At 35.0% G+C, this 21,869-nt stretch overlaps 1 protein-coding gene and 1 long non-coding RNA gene across 2 annotated transcripts; both read right to left on the bottom strand.

Moving 5' to 3' along the window:
* Positions 1-4,577: 4,577 nt before the first annotated feature.
* Positions 4,578-5,117, bottom strand: LOC147485988 (uncharacterized). The gene has a single exon (XM_086573619.1). The coding sequence runs from the start codon at positions 5,115-5,117 to the stop codon at positions 4,578-4,580; it is 540 nt and encodes a 179-aa protein (XP_086429745.1).
* A 3,958-nt stretch (positions 5,118-9,075) lies between these two features.
* LOC147485987 (uncharacterized) lies at positions 9,076-9,841 on the bottom strand. Its single transcript, XR_015200853.1, has 3 exons — positions 9,751-9,841; positions 9,369-9,658; positions 9,076-9,285 (listed from the first exon to the last, which is right to left on the bottom strand). It is a non-coding gene; the product is annotated as an uncharacterized LOC147485987 (long non-coding RNA).
* Positions 9,842-21,869: the final 12,028 nt, after the last annotated feature.

Below are 21,869 nucleotides of genomic sequence, written 5' to 3'. Positions count from 1 at the left end.
AATTGTTAATTTTATAGGGGGTAGAAGAACACAGATAGTAGCTAGGGTCGTATTATTAAGTATATAAGAAAGAAATTAAGAAGAAAAAATTCTTGAAGCAAAATCAAGAGTCTCATTTATGTTGCATCCAAAACAAATACATATCATTGATGCCAAAATTACACACCTTCACAATTAGAAAAACAAAAACCAACTTTTACATCTCATATTCATCAACAATCACACACCAAAATTAAGTACTTGCCATACAAAGAATTATATCCATCTCATTAACAATATCGGCCAGTCCTTCTTCAGTTAAAAGTGAAGCATCTGATTGAAACACACCCTTGTGCTGTTTCAAGTTTGAATAATAATGATATAGAATCTGGATTAAGAAAAAAGAAAAAAAAAACACAGGATTAAGATATATGAATGATGCTATGCTGTTCATCCTCACTACGAACTAGAATTTGATCATGTTTCCGTGATTACGACCAACTTCAATTTTTGCCATCATTCTCATTTACATTCAAATAACTTTGATTGAATTGTTGTAGATCGGTTGTGCATTGATTGGATCCCAACAAATGAGCAGCAATGCCCAACACCGATGGTATGTGAACCTGTACACGCATCCAACTGCAATTGGTGAAACCGCATTAGTGCAGACCCAGCCACCAAGGAGACAACAGTACAATCTATGATATTTTAAGTATGAAGAACTTCACAAAATGTAAAGCACATACTTGATAAAACCACAAGATCATGAACAGTAAGGCCTTTGCTGCTAAAATTTTGTTTAAGAATGCTGAAGCTCGAGAAAGGCGATGGTATATCATATACAAGAGTAGTTTATTTCACCTGGGGGTTTGTTGAACAACTGATTGCTCCTGAATTGCAATACAAACTACTCCCTTAATTTTCAACTTTAAACTTGGAACTTACTTGGTACGAAACGGAGTCCCTAGCAGCCAAAGCAACAATATCAACACAGGAAACGGTTCCTAGCCTCTCTAAAGAATGAGCAGGGTGACCAGGCAAAAGGTCTACTTTATTTCCAATGCACAACAATATCTCAAACTTCTGAATATCAGTTTCAGAAACAAAATCCTGCAGAGTGGCGAAGGACGATGGCTGCAATAAAGCAATCAACCATTAGTTTCTTTACGACTTGCTGAATATCAAAATTTTACTAAAATTTTAAGCATAAGTCAACAACCTCATTCATGTCAAAAACCAACACCAAAGCTGACAAGTTGTCCGACTTGGGCAGCACCTCTATAGAAAATCCATCCAAGATGAGCCATCCACACAAAAACATCAATTGTGTAATACTACTAAGGCTGTGTTTGATAGCCCTCTTTGCCATGGCAAGTTGTGGCGAATGCAAAAAAATATTGATTTGCTGCTATTTGATACGTTTTCCACTCGGTGGCATATTTTCTTATGATTTGCCACATTCTCTGATTTGCCACCAAAATGTTGGTAAAATTTACGTTGGGGGGAGCTAAGCAAATTTTGCCACGCCAAAAAAACACATGGATTTGCCACAAAACCAAAAAAGATTTTCCACCTTCCTCTCTCCTTCAAAAGAGAACAAGATAACTCTGATTTTTTGAGGATAAGGAAATCACTTCATCTCCTTAACAGGTACGTTCCTCTATCTCCTTCTCTCTTTCATCTCCCCTTTTATTTTTCTTCAACAACCTAATTGATTAAAACTTGAAGCTCCCATCAAGACCTTTGGTCAGTATTCTTTTTCTTAAATTCTTCAATTTTACGCAATTTCGTATGTTCAAAAATGGGCATCGAGTGTTTGATGATATAATTGAATGACAAAAATATATATCAATTGACAGTAGAAAGTTAGGGGTATGGGATGCAAAAATTGGCGAAGCCCGCTCTTTAGTTTTCTTAATAGATCGAAGTTTGTTCAGAAAGTTGTGGCTAGAAATTTTTTGGTATGTATCTCTTTTTTTGGCTGTAATCGTTAGCACTTAATTGTTTTTGATATTGTATCTTGGCATTAACCTTCCCACTAGTTAGAGCGTTAGGAGTTGTGCCCAAGTTCTTGAGATTGATTGGTCAAAGATTTTGACATTGTTTTAGTGGGTGGTGGCAGGGATAATCAACTAAAGATATTTGGTGATTTTTTGTCTGAGTTTAAGAAGTTGAGAGCTTGAAGAGGTGGAAAGAGCAGCTTCTTGGAGAAGTTGATTTCAATTCTATTGGAGGTATTGCTCATTTTCCATTCCTAATCTAATGTGCATTAAGATTTGGTAATATTTGCTGCATTGTTGCTTTTATGGCCGATTAAATTTGTTAGGAAATTATGTATACAAAAATGGGGTCAAAAAAAGATTTATTACACTGTTCAACCCAATTTTAGAAATTGCCTCATATCTGTTCTCAATTTGTCACTCACAAGAAAGGGGGAGAAAATAAAGTTTGTGCTCATATGTGGCTCTCCATTTATTATGATAAGTTTGTGCATTATATTCTTCTCGATTTGGGTTCTTATTGATAGTTTTTTGTTCTTGAAAGTGGATTATACATACCTTGATTACCTTCTAATGAACTGCATTCTTTTTGGTTGTTGCATTTTATTGTAGAAATATTAGAACCAGAAGTAAAGATCCTTGGCCTTGCAATTCTCTCTCCTAGTAGACCTGATCTTATTCTTACAATTCCCGAAGCTGGAAATCCCAAGGGATTATGGTTTACATTGAAAGAAGGTAACCATTACAGCCTACCTCATTTAGAGTTAGCAACAACATTGTCTCTGGTTTTAGGTACACCAACACAGTTTGAAAAACTTGTGTAAATGGTAAGTTCTATATCTTGGAAGTAACCTCCCCTCTGGTTAAAGCATTAGGAGTTGTGCCCAAGGCATGGCTCGATATTCATGTAGCAAAAGCTTAGATTAGACCACTAGATGGAAGGATCCTTCATTAAGCGCATTATGGGACTAGTGTTCCTTGGTTGCATTTTATGTCGCCTAGTAATTGCTCTTTTGGGTGACACTTGGATAACATTACTATGTTCCTTCCCCAATTTTTGGCTTTCTGAGTTCCGTTGTCTTTATTATAGTTGATGGTCTAGTATCCTACAACTTCATTGAGAGTTGGTGGAGAAGCTTAAATGAGTTGTTATGAATGCTCTAGTGTTACGAACAATTGAGAATGAGGATATTTACATTTGAATGTCTATGCACTCAATTGCGAGGTTATGGGTTAGTTGATAGTCGGTCCGGTAAGGTTGAAGAACAAGTTGCCATCAGTCAGTCTATCCTCTCTAATTTTGAGTGTTCAAATCAATCTATAATCGTGGAGTGTGAGTATGCTGACTGTGTGTGTGAGTATGCCTAGTGTGGTGAGTGCGTGAGTAGTGTGATGTGGGTGTGGTGTTGCAGTGGTGCGGGTGGTGCAGTGGTGTGGGTGATGTTGCTGCTGCTGGATGGAAAATGTTGTTGTGCTACTGCTGCTGCTATGTTGCTACTATTGTTGGATGGCAAGTGTTGCTGCACTGCTACTGTTGTTGTTATGTTGCTACTACTGGTGAGTGGTGTTATAGTGTTGCAGGTGCTAGTGGGTGGTGATAGGTGTTGCAGGTAGTGAGTGAGTGGTACTAGTGCAGTGTTTTGAAAAAAACAAAAGAACTAGATCATGTTTTTGAGTTCCATTACTAAAGTGGTTTTGACTTGAGTGTGGTTAGATTTGTTACCATATTCATGCTACTTCTTCTTGTTAGCTGGTGAAGTTGTAGTTCTTTTTTATTAATTGATAACCCATAAAAACTAAACTAGATTTACTCTAACCTTATTCTTACGGTATCAATTATTTATTTCCTACTCTCACATAAATATTCATGCAATATATAGAGTACGGAATCGTTCCACTCTTAACTCTCTAGACTTAAACGAATTCAACTAATCAAACACAAGGAACAATGGTGAGAGTAATGTGTGATGTAAAATTTCTATTCTACGATTATACGATGGATTCAAATAAATCTAAATTAACTAAACTAATAAAAATAGGGTTTCGATGGAAGAGAAAGTTATAGAGAAGAGTGATCAATCCACCTAATAACTAGTTTCATGCAATAATCAAATTATTCATTGAAAATATATCGTATTTAGGTTTTCGCGCAACGATTCAACCTAAAGCCTCAACATTTATCATCCCTAGCAACAACCTACATCTCTATAGTCATTATTACTAGCATGTAGGATTATTACAACCAAGTCTCTCGACTTAATTACAACAATCCCTTGTTTAATTTATCATATGCTTATTTTAGAAGTCATACAATAAACTAAATTCATTGAAATACATACACAATTAAATAATTCTACTAAGTAATCTATTCCTCATTAGGTTTCATAATCACTCCCTCTAATGGGGGGATTAGCCTAATATCATTGGATTAATTAAACTAAAATAATGAAACGAAAACATAATGTAAATTAAACTAAACTTTTTTTTTGAAGCATTTAGAGGTTAGGCAGACCTCGAACCTGTATTAAAAGAAAAAACTCATGTTCTCAAGTACAGTTTCCCTTGTGCATCCTCCTTTACTATTTTGGATAGCTCTTAGTCTACAGGAGGTAAGAAATACAAAATTGAATCCTCATGTTCCTTGCTTAACTTAGAGAAGTAGTCAGCAACTCGATTTGCTTCCTTGAACACATGCTTGAAGTCTACCCATTCAAACTGTACCTTCAAATGGTCAATAGCAGCCACTATGTTAAAGCAGTACCAAGGTGGCTCCTCTGTACCAGTAATAGCTCCTATTGCTCCCTTCGAGTCTGAGCATACACTAATTCGTCTCGCTCCTATCTGGATTGCTCCCTTCATACTAGCCTCAACTGCCAGCAACTCCTGAGTGATAACCGATCTTTTAGTCGAGCTCCCTGTAAATGCTAGTTTGACGGCACCAAACTCATCTCGAATAACACCACCATAACCATTAGTGTCTTCTGAGATTGACCCATCCGTGTTGACTAGTAAATCCCCTAGTTGCGGCTTGGACCATTTGCACCATACTGGGGCTCGAGCTGTGTATTGAACTTGGATACCGATCCTGTCCAGTAGGACCATGGCAGCCACTGTGTCAGGCACTTCAACTAACATAATTTGAAGATACGTCTTCATCTCCTTCTTGATCTTTGCACATACCTACACCTCTGAGTGACTCTTCTGCTAAAATTTCCTCAAGTTCCTCTCTATCCAGATGGCATATATTGTGGCAGAGGTTACTGCTCTAGTAATTTCAAATTCGAGCGAGGCATTACGACAAATCCTAAGGAGGCTATACCACTCAGCAGTTTCAAACCCAGCCATCCTTTAACACTAGACCAAACCTCTTTTGTATACGGGCAATCGAAAAAGAGATCTTTAGAATGCTCCCTAGAAGCATTGCAGAAGCCACAAATCGAGTGGTGGATAATTTTCTTCTTAACCAGTCGGTCCTGGGTGGGTAAGCAATTCAAAAATAAACTAAACTTGATTAAACAAATAGAACGAGTCGTTATTGAATAAGTATTAAACTCTATTAATCTATTTGAACAATAACAATAATAATTCAAAATGAATTAAAACTAAAAGTAAAACTAATTTAGAACTAAGATTATAAATAACTACTTATCAAATTAAAACAAACTAATTATGAATTTAAGACAACTAAATCTAAAATAAGAATTGAATCAAAAACTAAATTGAAATGAAAAACTAATTTTTTATTATAAAACTAAATTTGATTCTAAATAATAATCTACCTTGTTCTAAAACTAATTAATTGAGTGTAAAAAACTAGATCTAAAATAAGTTATTGGAACTAATTAATGGAGTCTAACCTAATTTTCTAATCTAGATCTAGGTAATCTTAAGAGTTAAGTCTTCTCCATACAAATGGAGGAGACCAGATCCACTTTTTCGTGCATGGGCTGAGGAGCCATGTTTTGGGCCGGAAAATCGAGCCCAAAACCCAATTTCTTCAGTACATAGAGGCCTTTCCAGCTAGATTTGACTTCCACGGACTTTTAGCCCACTTTTGCTCCTCTGATTGGATCAAGGCTTGGACCATTGGAAAGATATTTCTAAGCTGGTCGTTTTGACATAAGGTAGGCCCAATTCCGAGGTTTTAGTCCAAAGATACGGCCTTCGGAAGTTCTCTTGACTTTTATGCGTTGTTTCTGCCCGCGTTGACTTTGACTTTTCAGCTTTGACCGGGATTTAAAAAGGCTTTTTCTCCTTGAATCTTGGCCTTTTATCATAGAATTTCTTAGCAACCAACCCTTACTCCTTTATCTCACAAAAGGGACGCATTTCTGCATATATTCGACCCCAATGCCTGAAATACACAAAATCACGATAACAATACTAACTCTTATGTATTAATCACATAATTGGTCTAAAGCAATATTGTTAAAGGGGTTAAAACTATAGTTTTGGGCTCTTATCAAACCACCCCCAAACAGCATTTTGTTTGTTCTCAAGCAAATATGAGAAATTAGAATAAATGACAAAAAATGGAGTTCTAACTAATCTCGTTTCGCCAAGTGCGATTGCATTAACCATATACAACAAGGCCTTAAACCACTAGGAATTCCCTAGTAGACGATTTATAGCCTCGTGAGAGTTTTCCAGTGAAGGTACTCACAAACTTCATCTATATACTACAACGACTAAGAAATAAAAATATTGTTTCCTTATTTATGTCTCAATGATATATACATCTCACTAGTATTTAAACAATAATGATCATTCTAAAACTTAAACTAATACATGCATAATAATCAAATCATCTTAAGATAAACAACTATACAATGAACTATGATATAAAATGCAATAGCAGGTCCGTTTCTGAAACTTTTGGGTAACGTGCCAAAATAAGTTCTCACAAGGAATGTGTCAAAATACATAACACTCTGATTTTTCACTCAAGTTTGCTAACTCTAGTGTGCAGTGGGCACACATTTCCTCACAATCTCAATGACCATCCAAGGAAGCCGAGGTCAATCAAATGCATCTACCACTTACTATCACACCAACCTATTCCTAATTGAGCTAGAGGCCTTTATTAGCACTACAAGAATACTGAGCATTAGCCACGGTTTATGGCAGTGGCTAAAGACCTTTTGCCACGGATATAAGATGTTGCACGACCGTTGCCAATGCGCCTATGGCTAATCTCTTGCCACAGCTATGGGCTGTGGCCAAAATTTGTTTTTTGCCCACGGTTCTGAACCGTTCCATGGGCCATGGCTAATAACCCCTTTGCCACAGCATTCAACCGTGGCCAATGCTAACATGGACCGTGGGGTATGCTTTTTCGTGGATTAGAACTATAATTTGGCCACAGTTCTAGGCCGTGGCAAATGACTTGAATTAGGTAAAAAAAAAGGTTTGGTTCGAACGCCATCACACACCACACTTGCAGTTCTTACAAAGTTCTACCATTCCAATCAAACCCACAGGAATACTGAGCATTATCCACAATTCAACATTTCATATACGATATGTACTTGGCATAAGACTTTTTTACACAATAGATCCGATTAGAAATGCTAACCTACATAAAAGAATTTGCAAATACTATTGAGAATGGCTCCTAAAAAAATTGAAATAGCGTCTAAACATCACCATTCTAGCATCTAAACAACGCCTCAACTTCTTCGGATCAAAGTTTGCATATTTTGGTTCGCTGTCATGTAGTAAACACCATGCAACTGATAAAATTAAAATATTGACTGAACAAATTTGGACTTAATAGTACCATACAGTGAGAAAGTATTGATGAGAATATTTGAAAATTATAATGACCATTGACCACCAATGCAACTCAAATAATGTTTCAAAGGCATATGGAGGTGAGAAATAGTGACTAAGAGCACGCACCAATCAGGTAAGGTACATATACCAATATAAAAGGAACTAAAATATTGATGAAACGTGGAACTTGCCCCACCCTAACAATATATACTGATATTTTATGCTTTTCACACGGCTTCAAGCCAAAAAATATGCTTTTCTCTCTATAACAACGATTAAAAGGAAAGAGGTGGTTGAACCTAAAATTCAAAAGTAAAATTTAAATAACGAATCTTATCAATTTTTAAAAGAGAAAAAAAATTGATAATCAGATTTGTAGGTACAACCTAATCGCAAATAATAAAAGAAACTAAAAGCAGTCAAACTGTCAAAGAGTAGAAGCACATCATATTTATAAATGTTAAGATACATAAATTTCAACAATCTGAAATGAACACCCACCGTAGTAAGGCAGCACAAAGTCACGAGGGCTACTAACTTCCTTGACAGATACCATGTAATAGAATCCAGCTTTCTCATAATCACCCTACAAGCATAAAACGACATTGGTATTGACAACCCAGGAAAGAGGTAAAAGATGTGTGCACAAGGAAGAAGCTTGACACATTCACAAGCTTATGAGAACAGAGTTTGATATTTTTCACCATGTCTTACTATTATTACTTCATTTACTTTTAGGGGGGTTGGGGGAAGGGTCAAAATGGACTTATCGTTCTAGTACCATTCCGAGATATCCAAGAAGTTTACATATGACTACAATGGTTTATCAAAGGACACTAGTATTTCCTTTACTGGGCCATCTTAGAATTTGGATATTTTGATAACAGCTTTTACAAAAGCGAGAATCACATCAATATAGTAACATTTATTTATATTTCAGTATATATAAATAAGACAAATTAGGATGGGATATCCTACAAAACATTGTAGGAAACAAGAAAACACAAAAGAATGCCAAAAAAATAGAAACGCTACAAAAGACTCTCAAGAGGTAGTGCCAACTGAAAAGAGATCTTGTAAAACTGAATAAAGGAGTCTTGCATGAGAAGCCACTAATAGACTAACATAACAAAATTTTCACTTTTCACTCATCATTTATGTAAAGCTGGTAAGATTATCTCATAAATTTGACACCTCCTAGTCTGATCAGTATTATTAATAAGAGGAAAAAAACTTTAAGCTCCTCATCCCATCTTTATCTACATCACTCAAAGGGAAGAGAGAAACAAGTAATAAACTAATCATTTCCAGACCTTGTTATGGTATGATCTTGCCAAGTTGTAGAATGAGTGTGACTTCTGAAGACCGGGCTTGCTTGCTACTAGTGCAGTATCGGTGAGTCTTTCAACCGCATGATGTCGACCCATGAAAAAGAAGTGGTTAGCTAAATAAATTAATGCCACTGCACAGTATGGGTATATCTCAAAAGCTGCTTGCATTTTCTCCATTCCTTTTTGAATTTCATCACCTACCAAAAATGTGATATACCATGAGAACTTTTACAAAGAAAGTATTCCGATCTAGTAAAAATCAAAAAGGATATATACATACCTTCATTTGTTTGCAAATCCATCAATCCAAGTGCCACAAGGGCCTCTACATTGTCGGGGTCTAACTACAAAAAGAAAATTTGAAAACTAGGCGCTGTTAATTGAAAATTTGGTGATAAAGATCTATTCACATACATGTACCACTCAACTACATTAACAATTTACTTCACTTGCCTGAAGAACACGCTGAAAGGCCTGGCGAGCTTTATCGAACTGACCTAGCTTGTAGCGACGAAGACCTATTCCAAGCCTTACAGCTCCAGGACAACTAGGATACACCTACAATGCCCTCTTAAAAAAGTTCACACAAAATCATGTCAAATATGGTTTTCCCATACTAGAGGAGGTGTCAGGTTAGTTGCATAATAGGTGAAGGAACACACCTTGTACAACTCTAAAGAATCTGAGTAGCGTCCTCGACTAAACTGTACACATGCCTACAATAAATATATGAAACTATGAAAACAACTTACATCAAAATATCAGAAAAAAACAACAATTAAATATTCAAAATTCCCTCCATATAAGACACATTCATGAAATATGTCAAGAAGAAAATAATTGGAAAATAATGTGGTAGCCGTCAAATAATTTGGTTCTTAGTCGCATAATTGTTGAATATTATCAAATCAATTAAAATATGAGTTTATTTTTCCCTCATACTTCTAAATGCAAACACATACTTGGAATCTGTGAGGACGAAGTCTGCAAGTGACTTACTCTTCTATCACATGCCCGAAAACGGTACACATGAAGAATTGAGAAGGAAAAAGATTATAATTCTAATGAGCCATAATTTAAAATGACTTTATTTCTATAACAATCGAAGCCAAATGCCCAAACAATAGATGGGAAAAAAAATGCACCTTGATGTGAATAAAAAAAAAGCAAATCCAGATCTGTTTACATTAAATAATATAAACAATGATTGAAGGACCATGTTAAAGCAATACAATGACCTTTTATTAGCACTTTATTTGGTTCATTTGCTTGGCGTATCAAACCGAAATTCTTATCATACATACTAGACACTTACCCTCTAAAATCTTGTCTAACTCCCTCGATCCAGTCGTGATCTAAATGATTTCAAGTCTTTGTGCATGGATATTGCTAGCACTAGTAAACCCCAATGGAACCAACTTTGACACAGCTAACATTTGAGGCAATGTGGATGTCAGATTTATATTCCCCACCCATAACAAACATGAGCATCTTTGCTTGGGGCAGAAATGAAAACCTATTTTGCACCACCCAGATCACCAAGACATCCAAAACAAAGACAATATAATTTTAAAAGGGGCAAATATATATATATATATATATATATATATATATACTCAACCACAAATGAAGATATGAAAGTTATATTCTCAACTCCTTATCTTAAAATGAACTAGCTAGTAAAATGCCAATAATTTCTAACCTTTAAGTTGGCAGCTGCCTTGTCCTTGTCACTGATAATTAGACGGAAAAAAGGTAAATCAGAACAATAGTGATAATAGCAAAGTACAACAACAACTTCCTTGTTATGGTGTAGTGTACAATACAACAACTTCCCAAAAGGATAATATATATTTTCCTTTTTTTGTATACAGAACCCTCCATTGTTAGAAATCACACTTCCTTCCCCTAGTTGCGATTTCCAATCAACAATTCTGAACTAAATAAAGCAAAAGAGAAGAGCATACCTGCTAGTGGAATATCATCCCTTCAAAGAATTTTTTTTAATGAAAATAGAGAACAAAAGAGACATACCTGCGATAAATCGAGAATGATTTGAAGGAACCCAGAAATTTTAGTCGGTAGTGAAAAAGAAGAGAGAGTAAAGAACAGTCAAATGGAGAGAGTACAACAATTAAAATTAGAAGACCCTAAATTAGCAAATAAAATCAAAAAAAATAGATATGAGATAGAAATCGAACCTGGTCCTCGTGACCCTAGTGTGTGTGAGGGAAAAAATATATGCTTGTCCTAGAGTAAGAGACGAAGGGGAAGGAAAGATTTGATAGAGGAGAGAAGAGAATTTCATTTTAGAGAGGAGAGAGAATAAGAGGTTTACATCTCTTTTGATATTTGATAATTGTTTTACATCTCCTCTTATTTTCGCGAAGGTTTAATGTGATCTGAACTAGACATCGAAAACCAAGTCTAATCCAACGGTTGAAAAAACAATGGACACAACCGTGGCCAAAATGGGAAGTGAGACCCAAATACACAAACAATACCCCACGGCCACCGAAAATTTTGGCCACGGCTATAGACCGTTGGACACTTGCAACAATTAATAACCGTGGCTAAAGCTTGCTTGTACCTGTGGCCAAAGCTCAATTTTCTTGTAGTGTAGGTGATATGGGGCGTAGGTATTGGTTAAAGAATGAAGAAAATGGATATTCAAAAAGACAAGTCTGAGAAAATAGGGTCTTCATATTATGTAACTAGAGAAAACCTTGTTCTTTTGCTTCTACACTTTGTTTCCATCCTTAGCCTTTTTATTTTGGCTTTTTGACTCTTTTTATTCTATTTTTGGAGTTTTTATTTTATTTCTATTTTTTTTTTTTTTTTTTCTTTTCTTTGGATGGAAACTTCTTTTCTTTTTCTTTTCTGAAGCAACTAACTAATTTTTGTTTACACAGGTTTTTCTCTTTTCTTTTCTTCACTCATCCTATTTATCATATTTATCCAGATAGGTAGGTTGATTTTATTTTTTATTTTGTTTTATTGGGTAAAGGATTTGTGGTTTGTGAACAGGCTAATAAAAGGCTCAATGGGGCGACTAGCGGATAATAAATTTAAATATAGGTGTGAATTTCTAGCTATATCGATCCAAAGAGGGCCTAAATTCTCGCTTAGGATATGGTGTGGTGATAAAGCAAGTGGATGTGTGATTTCTCTACTCAGAATTGACTTTTCCCTTGTGTCATCACTCAGATTTTTCACTCTTATAAGACTTTTAGGCTAGATGCTCACAGGATATGTATTAAGTACTCTAACCTAGATCTCAAAAAAATACTGCCAAGTACAATCAAAGATGCTCATGCAAGATGTTTGTGAAAAGATGCAATGAATATTACTTATGTATTAATCTATGTTTCAAAAATTAAATCTTAATTCAAGTACTGTGTGAGATTTCTAGACTAATATCATCATGGAGAAGGGAACAATATCATTATCACTAAGTGCCTAGTATAAACAATATTTATGATTTTTAATTTTTTTATATAAAGAAAAGTGCATAATTTACATCTTAAAAGTGCCTAATTTTTACAAATATTTCTATCCCACCCCCAAACAATTGAATGCTTTGTCCTCAAATTGTAAAGAGATAAGGAAAGAATTTACCATAGAAACATGGCAAAAATTAGCAGTACCTGTAATAGAAATATTGTAAAAATGATATGATAACATGAAACACAATTAAACTGTTATGTACGAACTAACACAAACTCTACTAGAGTAAACATGACAAGCAAAGGGTGGCAAAAAAATTTGAAATGAAATACCAAAATACGCCACCCCCAAACAAAATTAGAAAACACTTTTTAAGTTTGAAAATTTTTGTTTGGCCTATACTCCAAAAAGTTGGTATTGTACAAAAACTTGGGTCTGTTAAAGTTAGATTCCCTAGACTTAATGTGATCGTTATGTATTAACATGCAGTTTCCCATATATCAATAATTTAAATAATTGTGGATATTTCCATAAATAGTTAACACGGAATGCACCATCAAACAGAATTAAGCACCAAGATTTCCTATAACATGGCTTAGTAGAATGGGAGTGAATTCTGATAGATCTAAAACCTAATCGAGTATAAAGTTTCTTCTTTTTCTTTGAATGAAAAGGTGTCTAAGTGAATAATTATAAAAAAATGGATGGTTGTGGAAGATACTTGGAATGTGGATAAGTGTTAGAAGAAAAGGGTGGGAAGAATGATTGGATTCTATGAGGAATTAGCTCAGGTGGATAGTGGTAGGGTGGTGCTCTAGGTAGTCCTTGAGAGGGTGGATCATCACAGGCTCTTAGAAATTCGTTGAAGTCCTCATCTAGGTTGTTCGCATCCACATAAATATGGTATTTATCTCCATCTTTGAGGAATTCATCTATCTCATCTATTGTGAGATTGACTCCATCTCTCATAGGGTCGGAAGGTAGGGTGGAAAATTATGTCTCTAATTCAGGTTTGTTCAAGGAATCAAAATTGTGATATTTGTCTTCTTCCATAAGAGGGGTATCTACTAGTGTGGGGACGAGATCGTCGGAAGCACTAATGTGATATACAAAACTCTCAATAGACTTAACTTCACCTTCTACAGGAAAACCTAGTTGTCTCTGCTTTTGTCTAAACATGTTAACTTCCATAGAAAGATTTCCAAATTAAAGAGTCATTGAGCCATCCCGGCAATTGATTTGGGCATTGGCGGTTGCCAAGAAAGGACGCCCTAAAATGATGGGAATGGAATCATGAGCAACTTCTGTGTCAAGAATAACAAACTCGGCTGGATAGTAAAAATCCTGCACTTTAACGAGAATGTTTTCAACTACACCCTTGGGATACGTAATAGAACGATTGGCTAACTGCAAAGTTATTTTGGTTGGTTAAAGTTTTGTTAGACCCAGTTGTTTATATAAATAAAATGGGAGTAAGTTAACACTCGCTCCTAGGTCTAATAAAGCAGATGTTATGAAGGTATCACCTAAGGTGCATTATCTGATAGGGATCGACCGTGGTCCTTGTACTTAACAATTTCTGTTATGTTCAGATAAAGAGGATATTGTTCAGTTAAGAAGGCTTCATTGGGTATGTTGGTTTTCCTCTTCTTGGTGCACAACTCTTTTAGAAACTTAGCGTGTCCAGGTAAACTTTTTATAGCATCTAGAAAAGGTAGGTTGATAGTTAGATTTTTAAACATTTCCCTAATCTCATCAAAATTTTCGTCCTTTTTAGACACAATTAGTCTCTCGGGATACGGTGGTTTATCTATATATTTAGCATAAGGTTCCAAAGTATTATTAGTCTTTGCGTTATTTTTAGCAGTTTTCCATCTAGGTGTCCATATTGGAACCTCTACAGGTGTAGGGTCTTCAATTTCTATTATTAGGTCTTGTAAGATTTTCCCTTTTGGTTGTGGTTTAACTGGTACTTCTACAGTTGTAGGGTCTTCAATTTCTATTATAGTATTTGGTATGGTATCATTTTTAGTTTGCCGGTGATCTTTAGGTATAGTCACTTGGTTATCAACTACTTGCCCTGAACAAAGGGTAGTGAGTGCTTGTAGGTCCCCTGGGGTTATATTGCCATTACACTGAATACTTTTTATTTCGAAGGCGGTGTTTGTTGACTTTGGATTAGGCACTACTTGACTGGAAACACGCCTGTTTGGTTATTATTTTGGTTAGGAGACATGTCAATAACCTTTTGGCACAAAGACTGCATCATTTGCATCGTTTGTTTCATCATATTAGAGTTTTGATCATGCTGATCTTTCATCAAGTTAGAGTTTTATTGCATAATTTGATTTTATTTTTCTAACAAGGTTACTACTACTACTTCTGTAGATGGTTGAAGTGGAATTAAGGCTTGTTGAGCATTCATGTCTTGATGTTGATAGTTTTGGGTCATGGGCACTAAACCTCTATTCTGGTTACCTAAGTTCCCTTGTCCTTGATGTTGAGTTAACTGGTTGAAGTGTGATTGTTGTGGTGGTGGTTGTGCATAGACAAGAGGACAATAGAAGTCGGAATGCTCAAGACTAAAGCAGACATTACAACGAGTAGATTTAATGTTCATGACTAGAGTGGGTTATTGTTGAACATAGATGGCATCTACCTTTTTAGTGAGGGCATCGATAAGAGTTTTAAGCTCGGAATCAAGTTTAACCTTAAAAGAAGAAGGAGTGGAACGGGAAGAGTCGTTACCTCCCCAATTGTTGTTCCTCTTATATTGATCTTCTAAGAATGTATAAGCCTCCAAGGCTCCTTTACTAAGAAAACTACCCCCAGTCATGATATCTAGAACCTCCTTATGATGATGTAAAAGCCCCTTGAAGAAGGCACGAACAAGCGTGTATTTCGCAAGATTATAATGCAGCCATTCAATGAGAAGATCAGTGAAACGATTTCAAGCTTATGAAAAGGATTCATGAGGATTCTGGCAAAAGAAATGAATCTTTTGAAGCATTTCATCTGTCTTCAGTGGTGGGTAAAACTGTTCCATGAACAATTGAACAAGTTGAGCCCATGAGTCCACAGAGTTTGGCGTTTGGGCAATTAACCAAGACGACGCCTTGTTGGCTAGGGTGAAAGGAAACACCCTAAGTTTAACTTGATCCGGACTTACGCTAGGATGATGGAATGTAGTGAGAACTTATTCTATCCTACGTATATGCTGGTAAGGCTTCTCGTGGTCTAAACAATGAAAAACCGGTAACAAGTTAAATATATTCAGGGGAATTCGAAAATTCCCCACTAGATCTGCAAGAACGATGCATGACTTAGGGCCATCGTTTAGGGCATTATAAAAATCAGAGAGAGGAGTCTCTTGTTCTTTAGCCATTGATGCAGGTGTAATGTGTGAAATTCTAGATAGGCGTATGGTATTTATGTCTACGAAAAACAAGCCTGATTATACTAGAATTAAAACTCCTCTGACAGAAGAGGCGAGGAGTAGAAGAAGGAGTACCTGAATGCCTCCTTGCTATGCATTTGAATAGCGTCTTGTATATGCAATCTCAGTGTTTGTATGATGCTAGAAACACTGAATAACTTGAAAAAATGAAAGCTTGAACTAACCTGTGAAAAATCGTCCGGTACACACAAGTGGGTCGTCGAAATAAAATGGCCTTCAGAGATGGGTCGCAGCCCTTCAAACTCAAATTACAGTGTTTGGAGCGCAGGTGGCGCTCCAACTTTGCCTTGTATGGGTGCGGGTCGCGCTATTGCCTGAGGCGACTTCCAGTGAGTTGAGTGCGGGGGGAGCTCACAAATTGCCTGACACGGGAGCAGGTCGCGCTCTTGCCTTTAGCAATGTCCAGTAAGTTTATCGTGCTCCAAAAAATTTAAAATTTTTACAGTAGTTTGCTAAGACATCTATCAAGTAGCCTGTAAAATTTCAGATCAATCGAACCTATGAAAGTTCTTCTACTCCCCTTCAAATTTTGTGAAATAGTTTTCGGACATAATACAAATTACCGAATGGTTAACAAATCAAAATAGAGCCAAAAATCACCAAAAGTTTACTGGAGACTTCTGACAGATCCTATGTGTTTTATAAAAATGTTAGAGCAATTGGAGTTCTACAAACCCTCCTTATAGGTTGGTGTTCCAGAAATTAAGTGTTTGCAAAACTGCAGAAACACACTGAAAACAATCCACTAGTTAGTTGGTCAAAACAAATAAAAAACTCGTCCAATTTTTACTGCAAACTCTTGACTTATGATAGATACTCCTGTAATAATTTAATTTTTTTTGAAACTACCTAAGTAACCCTACTCGTCTATTTTTCAAGAACTTATGGTTTGAAAATTGAAATGCAGCATTGTAAAGATCGTATTAGTTCACAAGGTAAAACAATTAGGAAAATTCTGAAAATATTCCAGTAAATCAATAACACCTTAGATATTATACCTGAAAATTGTCAGAATTTTTGGAAATTTAAAAATACCTTTACTATAGTATTCTTCGTTGTGATTCCGTAAAATGGAAGGTGTGCGCCCCTGTGCTTAAAACAGTGAACAGTAACGAAAATATGAGAAAAAAGAAAGAAAAATGAAAAGGGTGGGTGGGTAGAGAATGGGGGATTTCCCCTTGAATTCAAGCAATTGAATTCTTGTCTTGAACGATATTAAGATGGCAGCGACGCCATTTGATAACCCGTAAAAACTAAACTAGATTTACTCTAACCTTATTCTTACGGTATCAATTATTTATTTCCTACTCTTACATAAATATTCATGCAATATACAGAGTATGGAATCGTTCCACTCTTAACTCTCTAAACTTAAATGAATTCAACTAATCAAACACAAGGAACAATGGTGATAGTAATGTGTGATGTGAAATTTCTATTCTACGATTATACGATGGATTCAAATAAATCTAAATTAACTAAACTAATAAAAATAGGGTTTCGATGGAAGAGAAAGTTATAGAGAAAAGTAATCAATCCACCTAATAACTAGTTTCATGCAATAATTGAATTAGTCATTGAAAAGATATCGTATTTAGGTTTTCATACAACAATTCAACCTAAAGCCTCAACCTTTATCATCCCTAGCAACAACCTACATCTTTATAGTCACTATTACTAGCATGTAGGATTATTACAACCAAGTCTCTCGACTTAATTACAACAATCTCTAGTTTAATTTATCATATGCTTATTTTGGAAGTTATACAATAAACTAAATGTATTGAAATACATACACAATTAAATAATTCTACTAAGCAATCTATTTCTCATTAGGTTTCATAATCACTCCCTCTAATGGGGGGGATTAGCCTAATATCATTGGATTAATTAAACTAAAATAATTAAAGGAAAACATAATGTATATTAAACTAAACTTGATTGAACAAATAGAACAAGTCATTATTGAATAAGTATTAAACTCTATTAATCTATTTGAACAATAACAATAATAATTCAAAATGAATTAAAACTAAAACTAAAACTAATTTAAAACTAAGATTATGAATAACTACTTATCAAATTAAAACAAACTAATTATGAATTTATGACAACTAAATCTAAAATAAGAATTGAATCAAAAACTAAATTGAAATGAAAAACTAATTTTTTTATTATAAAACTAAATTTGATTCTAAATAATAATCTACCTTGTTCTAAAACTAATTAATTGAATGTAAAAAACTAGATCTAAAACAAGTTATTCGAACTAATTAATGGAGTCTAACCTAATTTTCTAATCTAGATCTAGGTAATCTTAAAAGTTAAGTCTTCTCCATACAAATGGAGGAGAACATATCCACTTTTTCGTGCATGGGCTGAGGACCCATATTTTGGGTTGGAAAATCGAGCCCAAAACCCAATTTCTTCAGTCCACAGAGGCCTTCTCAGTTGGATTTGACTTCCATGGACTTTTCTCCCACTTTCTGCTCCTCTGATTGGGTCAAGGCTTGGACCATTAGAAAGCTCTTTTCGAGCTGGTTGTTTTGACATAAGGTAGGCCCAATTCCAAGGTCTAAGTTTAAAGATATGGCCTTCGAAAGTTTTGCTGACTTTTATGCGCTGCTTCTGCCCGCGTTGACTTTGACTTTTCAGCTTTGACCAGGCTTTAAAAATGCTTTTTCTCCTTGAATCTTGGCCTTTTATCATAGAACTTCTTAGTAACTAACCATTTCTCCTTTATCTCGCAAAAGGGACGCATTTCTGCACGTATTTGACCCCAATGCCTAAAATACACAAAAGCACGATAACAATACTAACTCTTGCTTATTAATCACATAATTGGTCTAAAACAATATTGTTAAAGGGGTTGAAACTATAGTTTTGGGATCTTATCATTAATAAATGGAATCATCGATCTTGTGAAGTTGTTTCTTATTTTTTACTATTTGTCTTGTAGTTGTACAAGTCTAATATGTTTGTGGAGTCTTCTAAATTTATATTTATGTAGTTGTAATAACATTTCGACCAAGTTCGTACTATTAATTATCCTAATGCACTTTCATAACTTGCTATTGCTATTTTAAGTATATTAACTTGATTTGTATGAGATTCTATAAGAGTCATCCAGATTATGAGTGTTAAAGAAGAGCCACCTTGGTATTGTAGGAACTTGGTTGCGCATATTTAGAAAGTGGTTTCTAATTTTGAAGAAGTTAAAATGCAAGCATGTTTTTAGGGAAGGTAACCAAGCTGCCGACTACCTATTGAAAAAGTAGAGATTGTTGTAATGAAACCATGTACTATATCCTACCTATGGATCAAAAACTTGATGAACTGATCAAGGGGGATAAAGAAGGGAAAATGTATCTGAGAGTTTGCCATTAATTGAAAAGTTGGGGCACCCTTAACCCCTAGTTATTTAAAAAAAAAAAAAAAAAAAAACTTGATTTGTATGCATAATTAGATATGACAAAGCATTGGACAAATGAGATGGAGAGTGTTTTTATCGATACATTTCATAGCGAGCTACTTCTAGGTCAGAAGAATGAGAACGAATTTCTTCCAATATCAAAAGAGCGTGCAAGGGAAACACTCCATAACACATTTGGTATCGACTTGACTATTACTGGTCATGTAACTATGCGAATGAAGATCAACTTACGATGGATAGCACACAATATTGATAGAATAATTACTACGCATGGGTTTGAATGGAGTTATGAAAAACAAAAGATCATAGCTAGCAATGAGATTTGGGATCAAGCAATAGCACAAGATCCGAGTATGGGAAACTACAGAAATTGAATCTATCCAAGCCACAATGACATTTTATATGTGTTTGGATAACAATGGTTGTTATGGTCCATTGCACTTTGACATTTTTTATGGTTGTTTGAGAAGACATACTAGCTATGGGTACTATTAAAATTGAGTTGTATTGTCTTTAATTTTTTCTTTATTTTGTATTTTGTACTTTATTTTTTCTTTTTATACACTTTATTGAGTTTGAAAACCTAAAAAAAATTAAAAATTAAAAAAAAGTATCCCAAAATGTAAACAAACACATCGGGCGAACAATGTCAACACCCAATATATTTATTGATAGTTACGCTCAAGTGTTTTAGCTATATGCCTTCCAACATGCATAACCATATTCGTGACTTGAACATGCCACACAAGACACATATACTGGAGGGACCGAATCATCAAATGTAGGCTTCAACCAAATTGAGATTTTGGTACATTTTATGTTTTTGTGGCAAGTCTTTATACCCTTTTTTTTAGTGTGATATAGGTGAAACCATATACAAATAAAATAAATTTACAAATAAAAGTAGCTATAATTTTTAAATCTGAAATATTTTAAAAGCACAAAAAGTGAAAAAATGAAATATTTGCCGCGGCAAATTTGGACAATCAAACAGCAGCAAATGATATTTACCACAGTATCATCAAATAGTGGCAAATTATCAAATTAAATTTGCCACAAGTTATTTGCAATTGTGACATAGCAAATTTGCAATCACATAGCAATCACATAGCAAATTTGCAATCACATAGCAAATTTGCCAATGGCAAATGGTGACAAAATTTGCATTTGCCACAGCTCCTATCAAACATAGCCTAAGAGTCCACCTATTAAATGAGAAAGAAAGATAGTTATAATACAAGGTTGGAACCAAAAAAAATAAGACAAATCTTGATTACTTACCCGTAGCATAGTATTTCAGATGATAATGATGAAATCGATTTAATATTGGGAAAGAGAGAAATTAAGATCTAGAGTCGTCCGATTTTGGAGTGGTGGAACCGATTGATTTTAGAGAGAGAGTCGTGGTTGAGTGGAGAAGAGAGAAGAGATAGAGAGGGGAGAAGAGAGAAGAGAGTGGAGAAGGAGGAGTTTTAGAGCCACATTCTCGATCTAAATTTTGAAAATTTTTTTTTTTTTCAGTATTTTTTTTTTCTGAATTTTTTTTTATTTCGTATGCTAATGCTAATTGTGTATCCGTAGGATTGAAATAGATAGAGGGATGGGATTGGCTGTGTCTAGAATGTGGCTACAATGCCTGTGCCTCTATCCCTAGCTCCCCATATATATATATATATATATATATAAACAACGTCAAAAAAAGTTTCATTCCCGCTCTCTTTCTTTGTCAAAACCAGCACCCCTAAAAAACCAAAAAAAAAAAACACACACGTACCCCTCTTGAATAGAGAACAAAAAATCACACGGTTCTATTAACTTAAACAAATGTGTAGATGAACTAGACATGGAAGATAATGAATGGTCTGAATATCAAAATGGTGTGATGGAAGATGAAGATGCATAGTAAAATAAGATGATTTGTTTGCCACACCCAATTCAACTTTTTTTTTTTTTTTTCTTTTTTTGTTTGTGAAAATATTAGTAAGTTTGTTGATTTATTTATTACTATTTTTAGTTTTAGTATTTAATTAGGTATGTTATTTGTTATTATTATGTTTCTATGTTTGGTTTTTTATTTTTGGAAAGAAAAAGTGGGATTTGGATGCCACGTAGGAAATGGAGTCCCAAGGGAGTTATAGAAGGAGTCTGAGTAGAAGCGCTCTATTTTTAATGGAGTGACTTAGGTGCTGCAAAAAATAATAATAATAAAAATGTTATTTTTATTTTTTTATTTTTACATAAGGCCTCGTTTTACAAAAGCTCGCATAGAGCCCCTTAAAACTCAAGGTCGGCCCTGGGAATCAGCTGCCATCTCTGGGCCTTTAGAGAGCTATCTATGTCTAGAATCTACCTTTTGGCACTTTGCAAGACTAGGGTGTTTCCACTTTCCAGCCTCCCAAAACAAGCTTGGAATTGAACAGTTGGACTAAATCAGTGGACCGAGG

Source organism: Coptis chinensis, chromosome 7 (genome assembly GCF_015680905.1).
Source record: "Coptis chinensis isolate HL-2020 chromosome 7, ASM1568090v1, whole genome shotgun sequence".
NCBI lineage: Eukaryota > Viridiplantae > Streptophyta > Magnoliopsida > Ranunculales > Ranunculaceae > Coptis > Coptis chinensis.
The sequence above is the reverse complement of the archived record's forward strand: the minus strand, read 5'-3'. Positions and strand labels throughout refer to the sequence as shown.

Bases quoted from the DNA above. Each gene is read 5' to 3' on its own strand.
- LOC147485988 (XM_086573619.1), bottom strand. From the start codon at position 5,117: ATGTTAGTTGAAGTGCCTGACACAGTGGCTGCCATGGTCCTACTGGAC.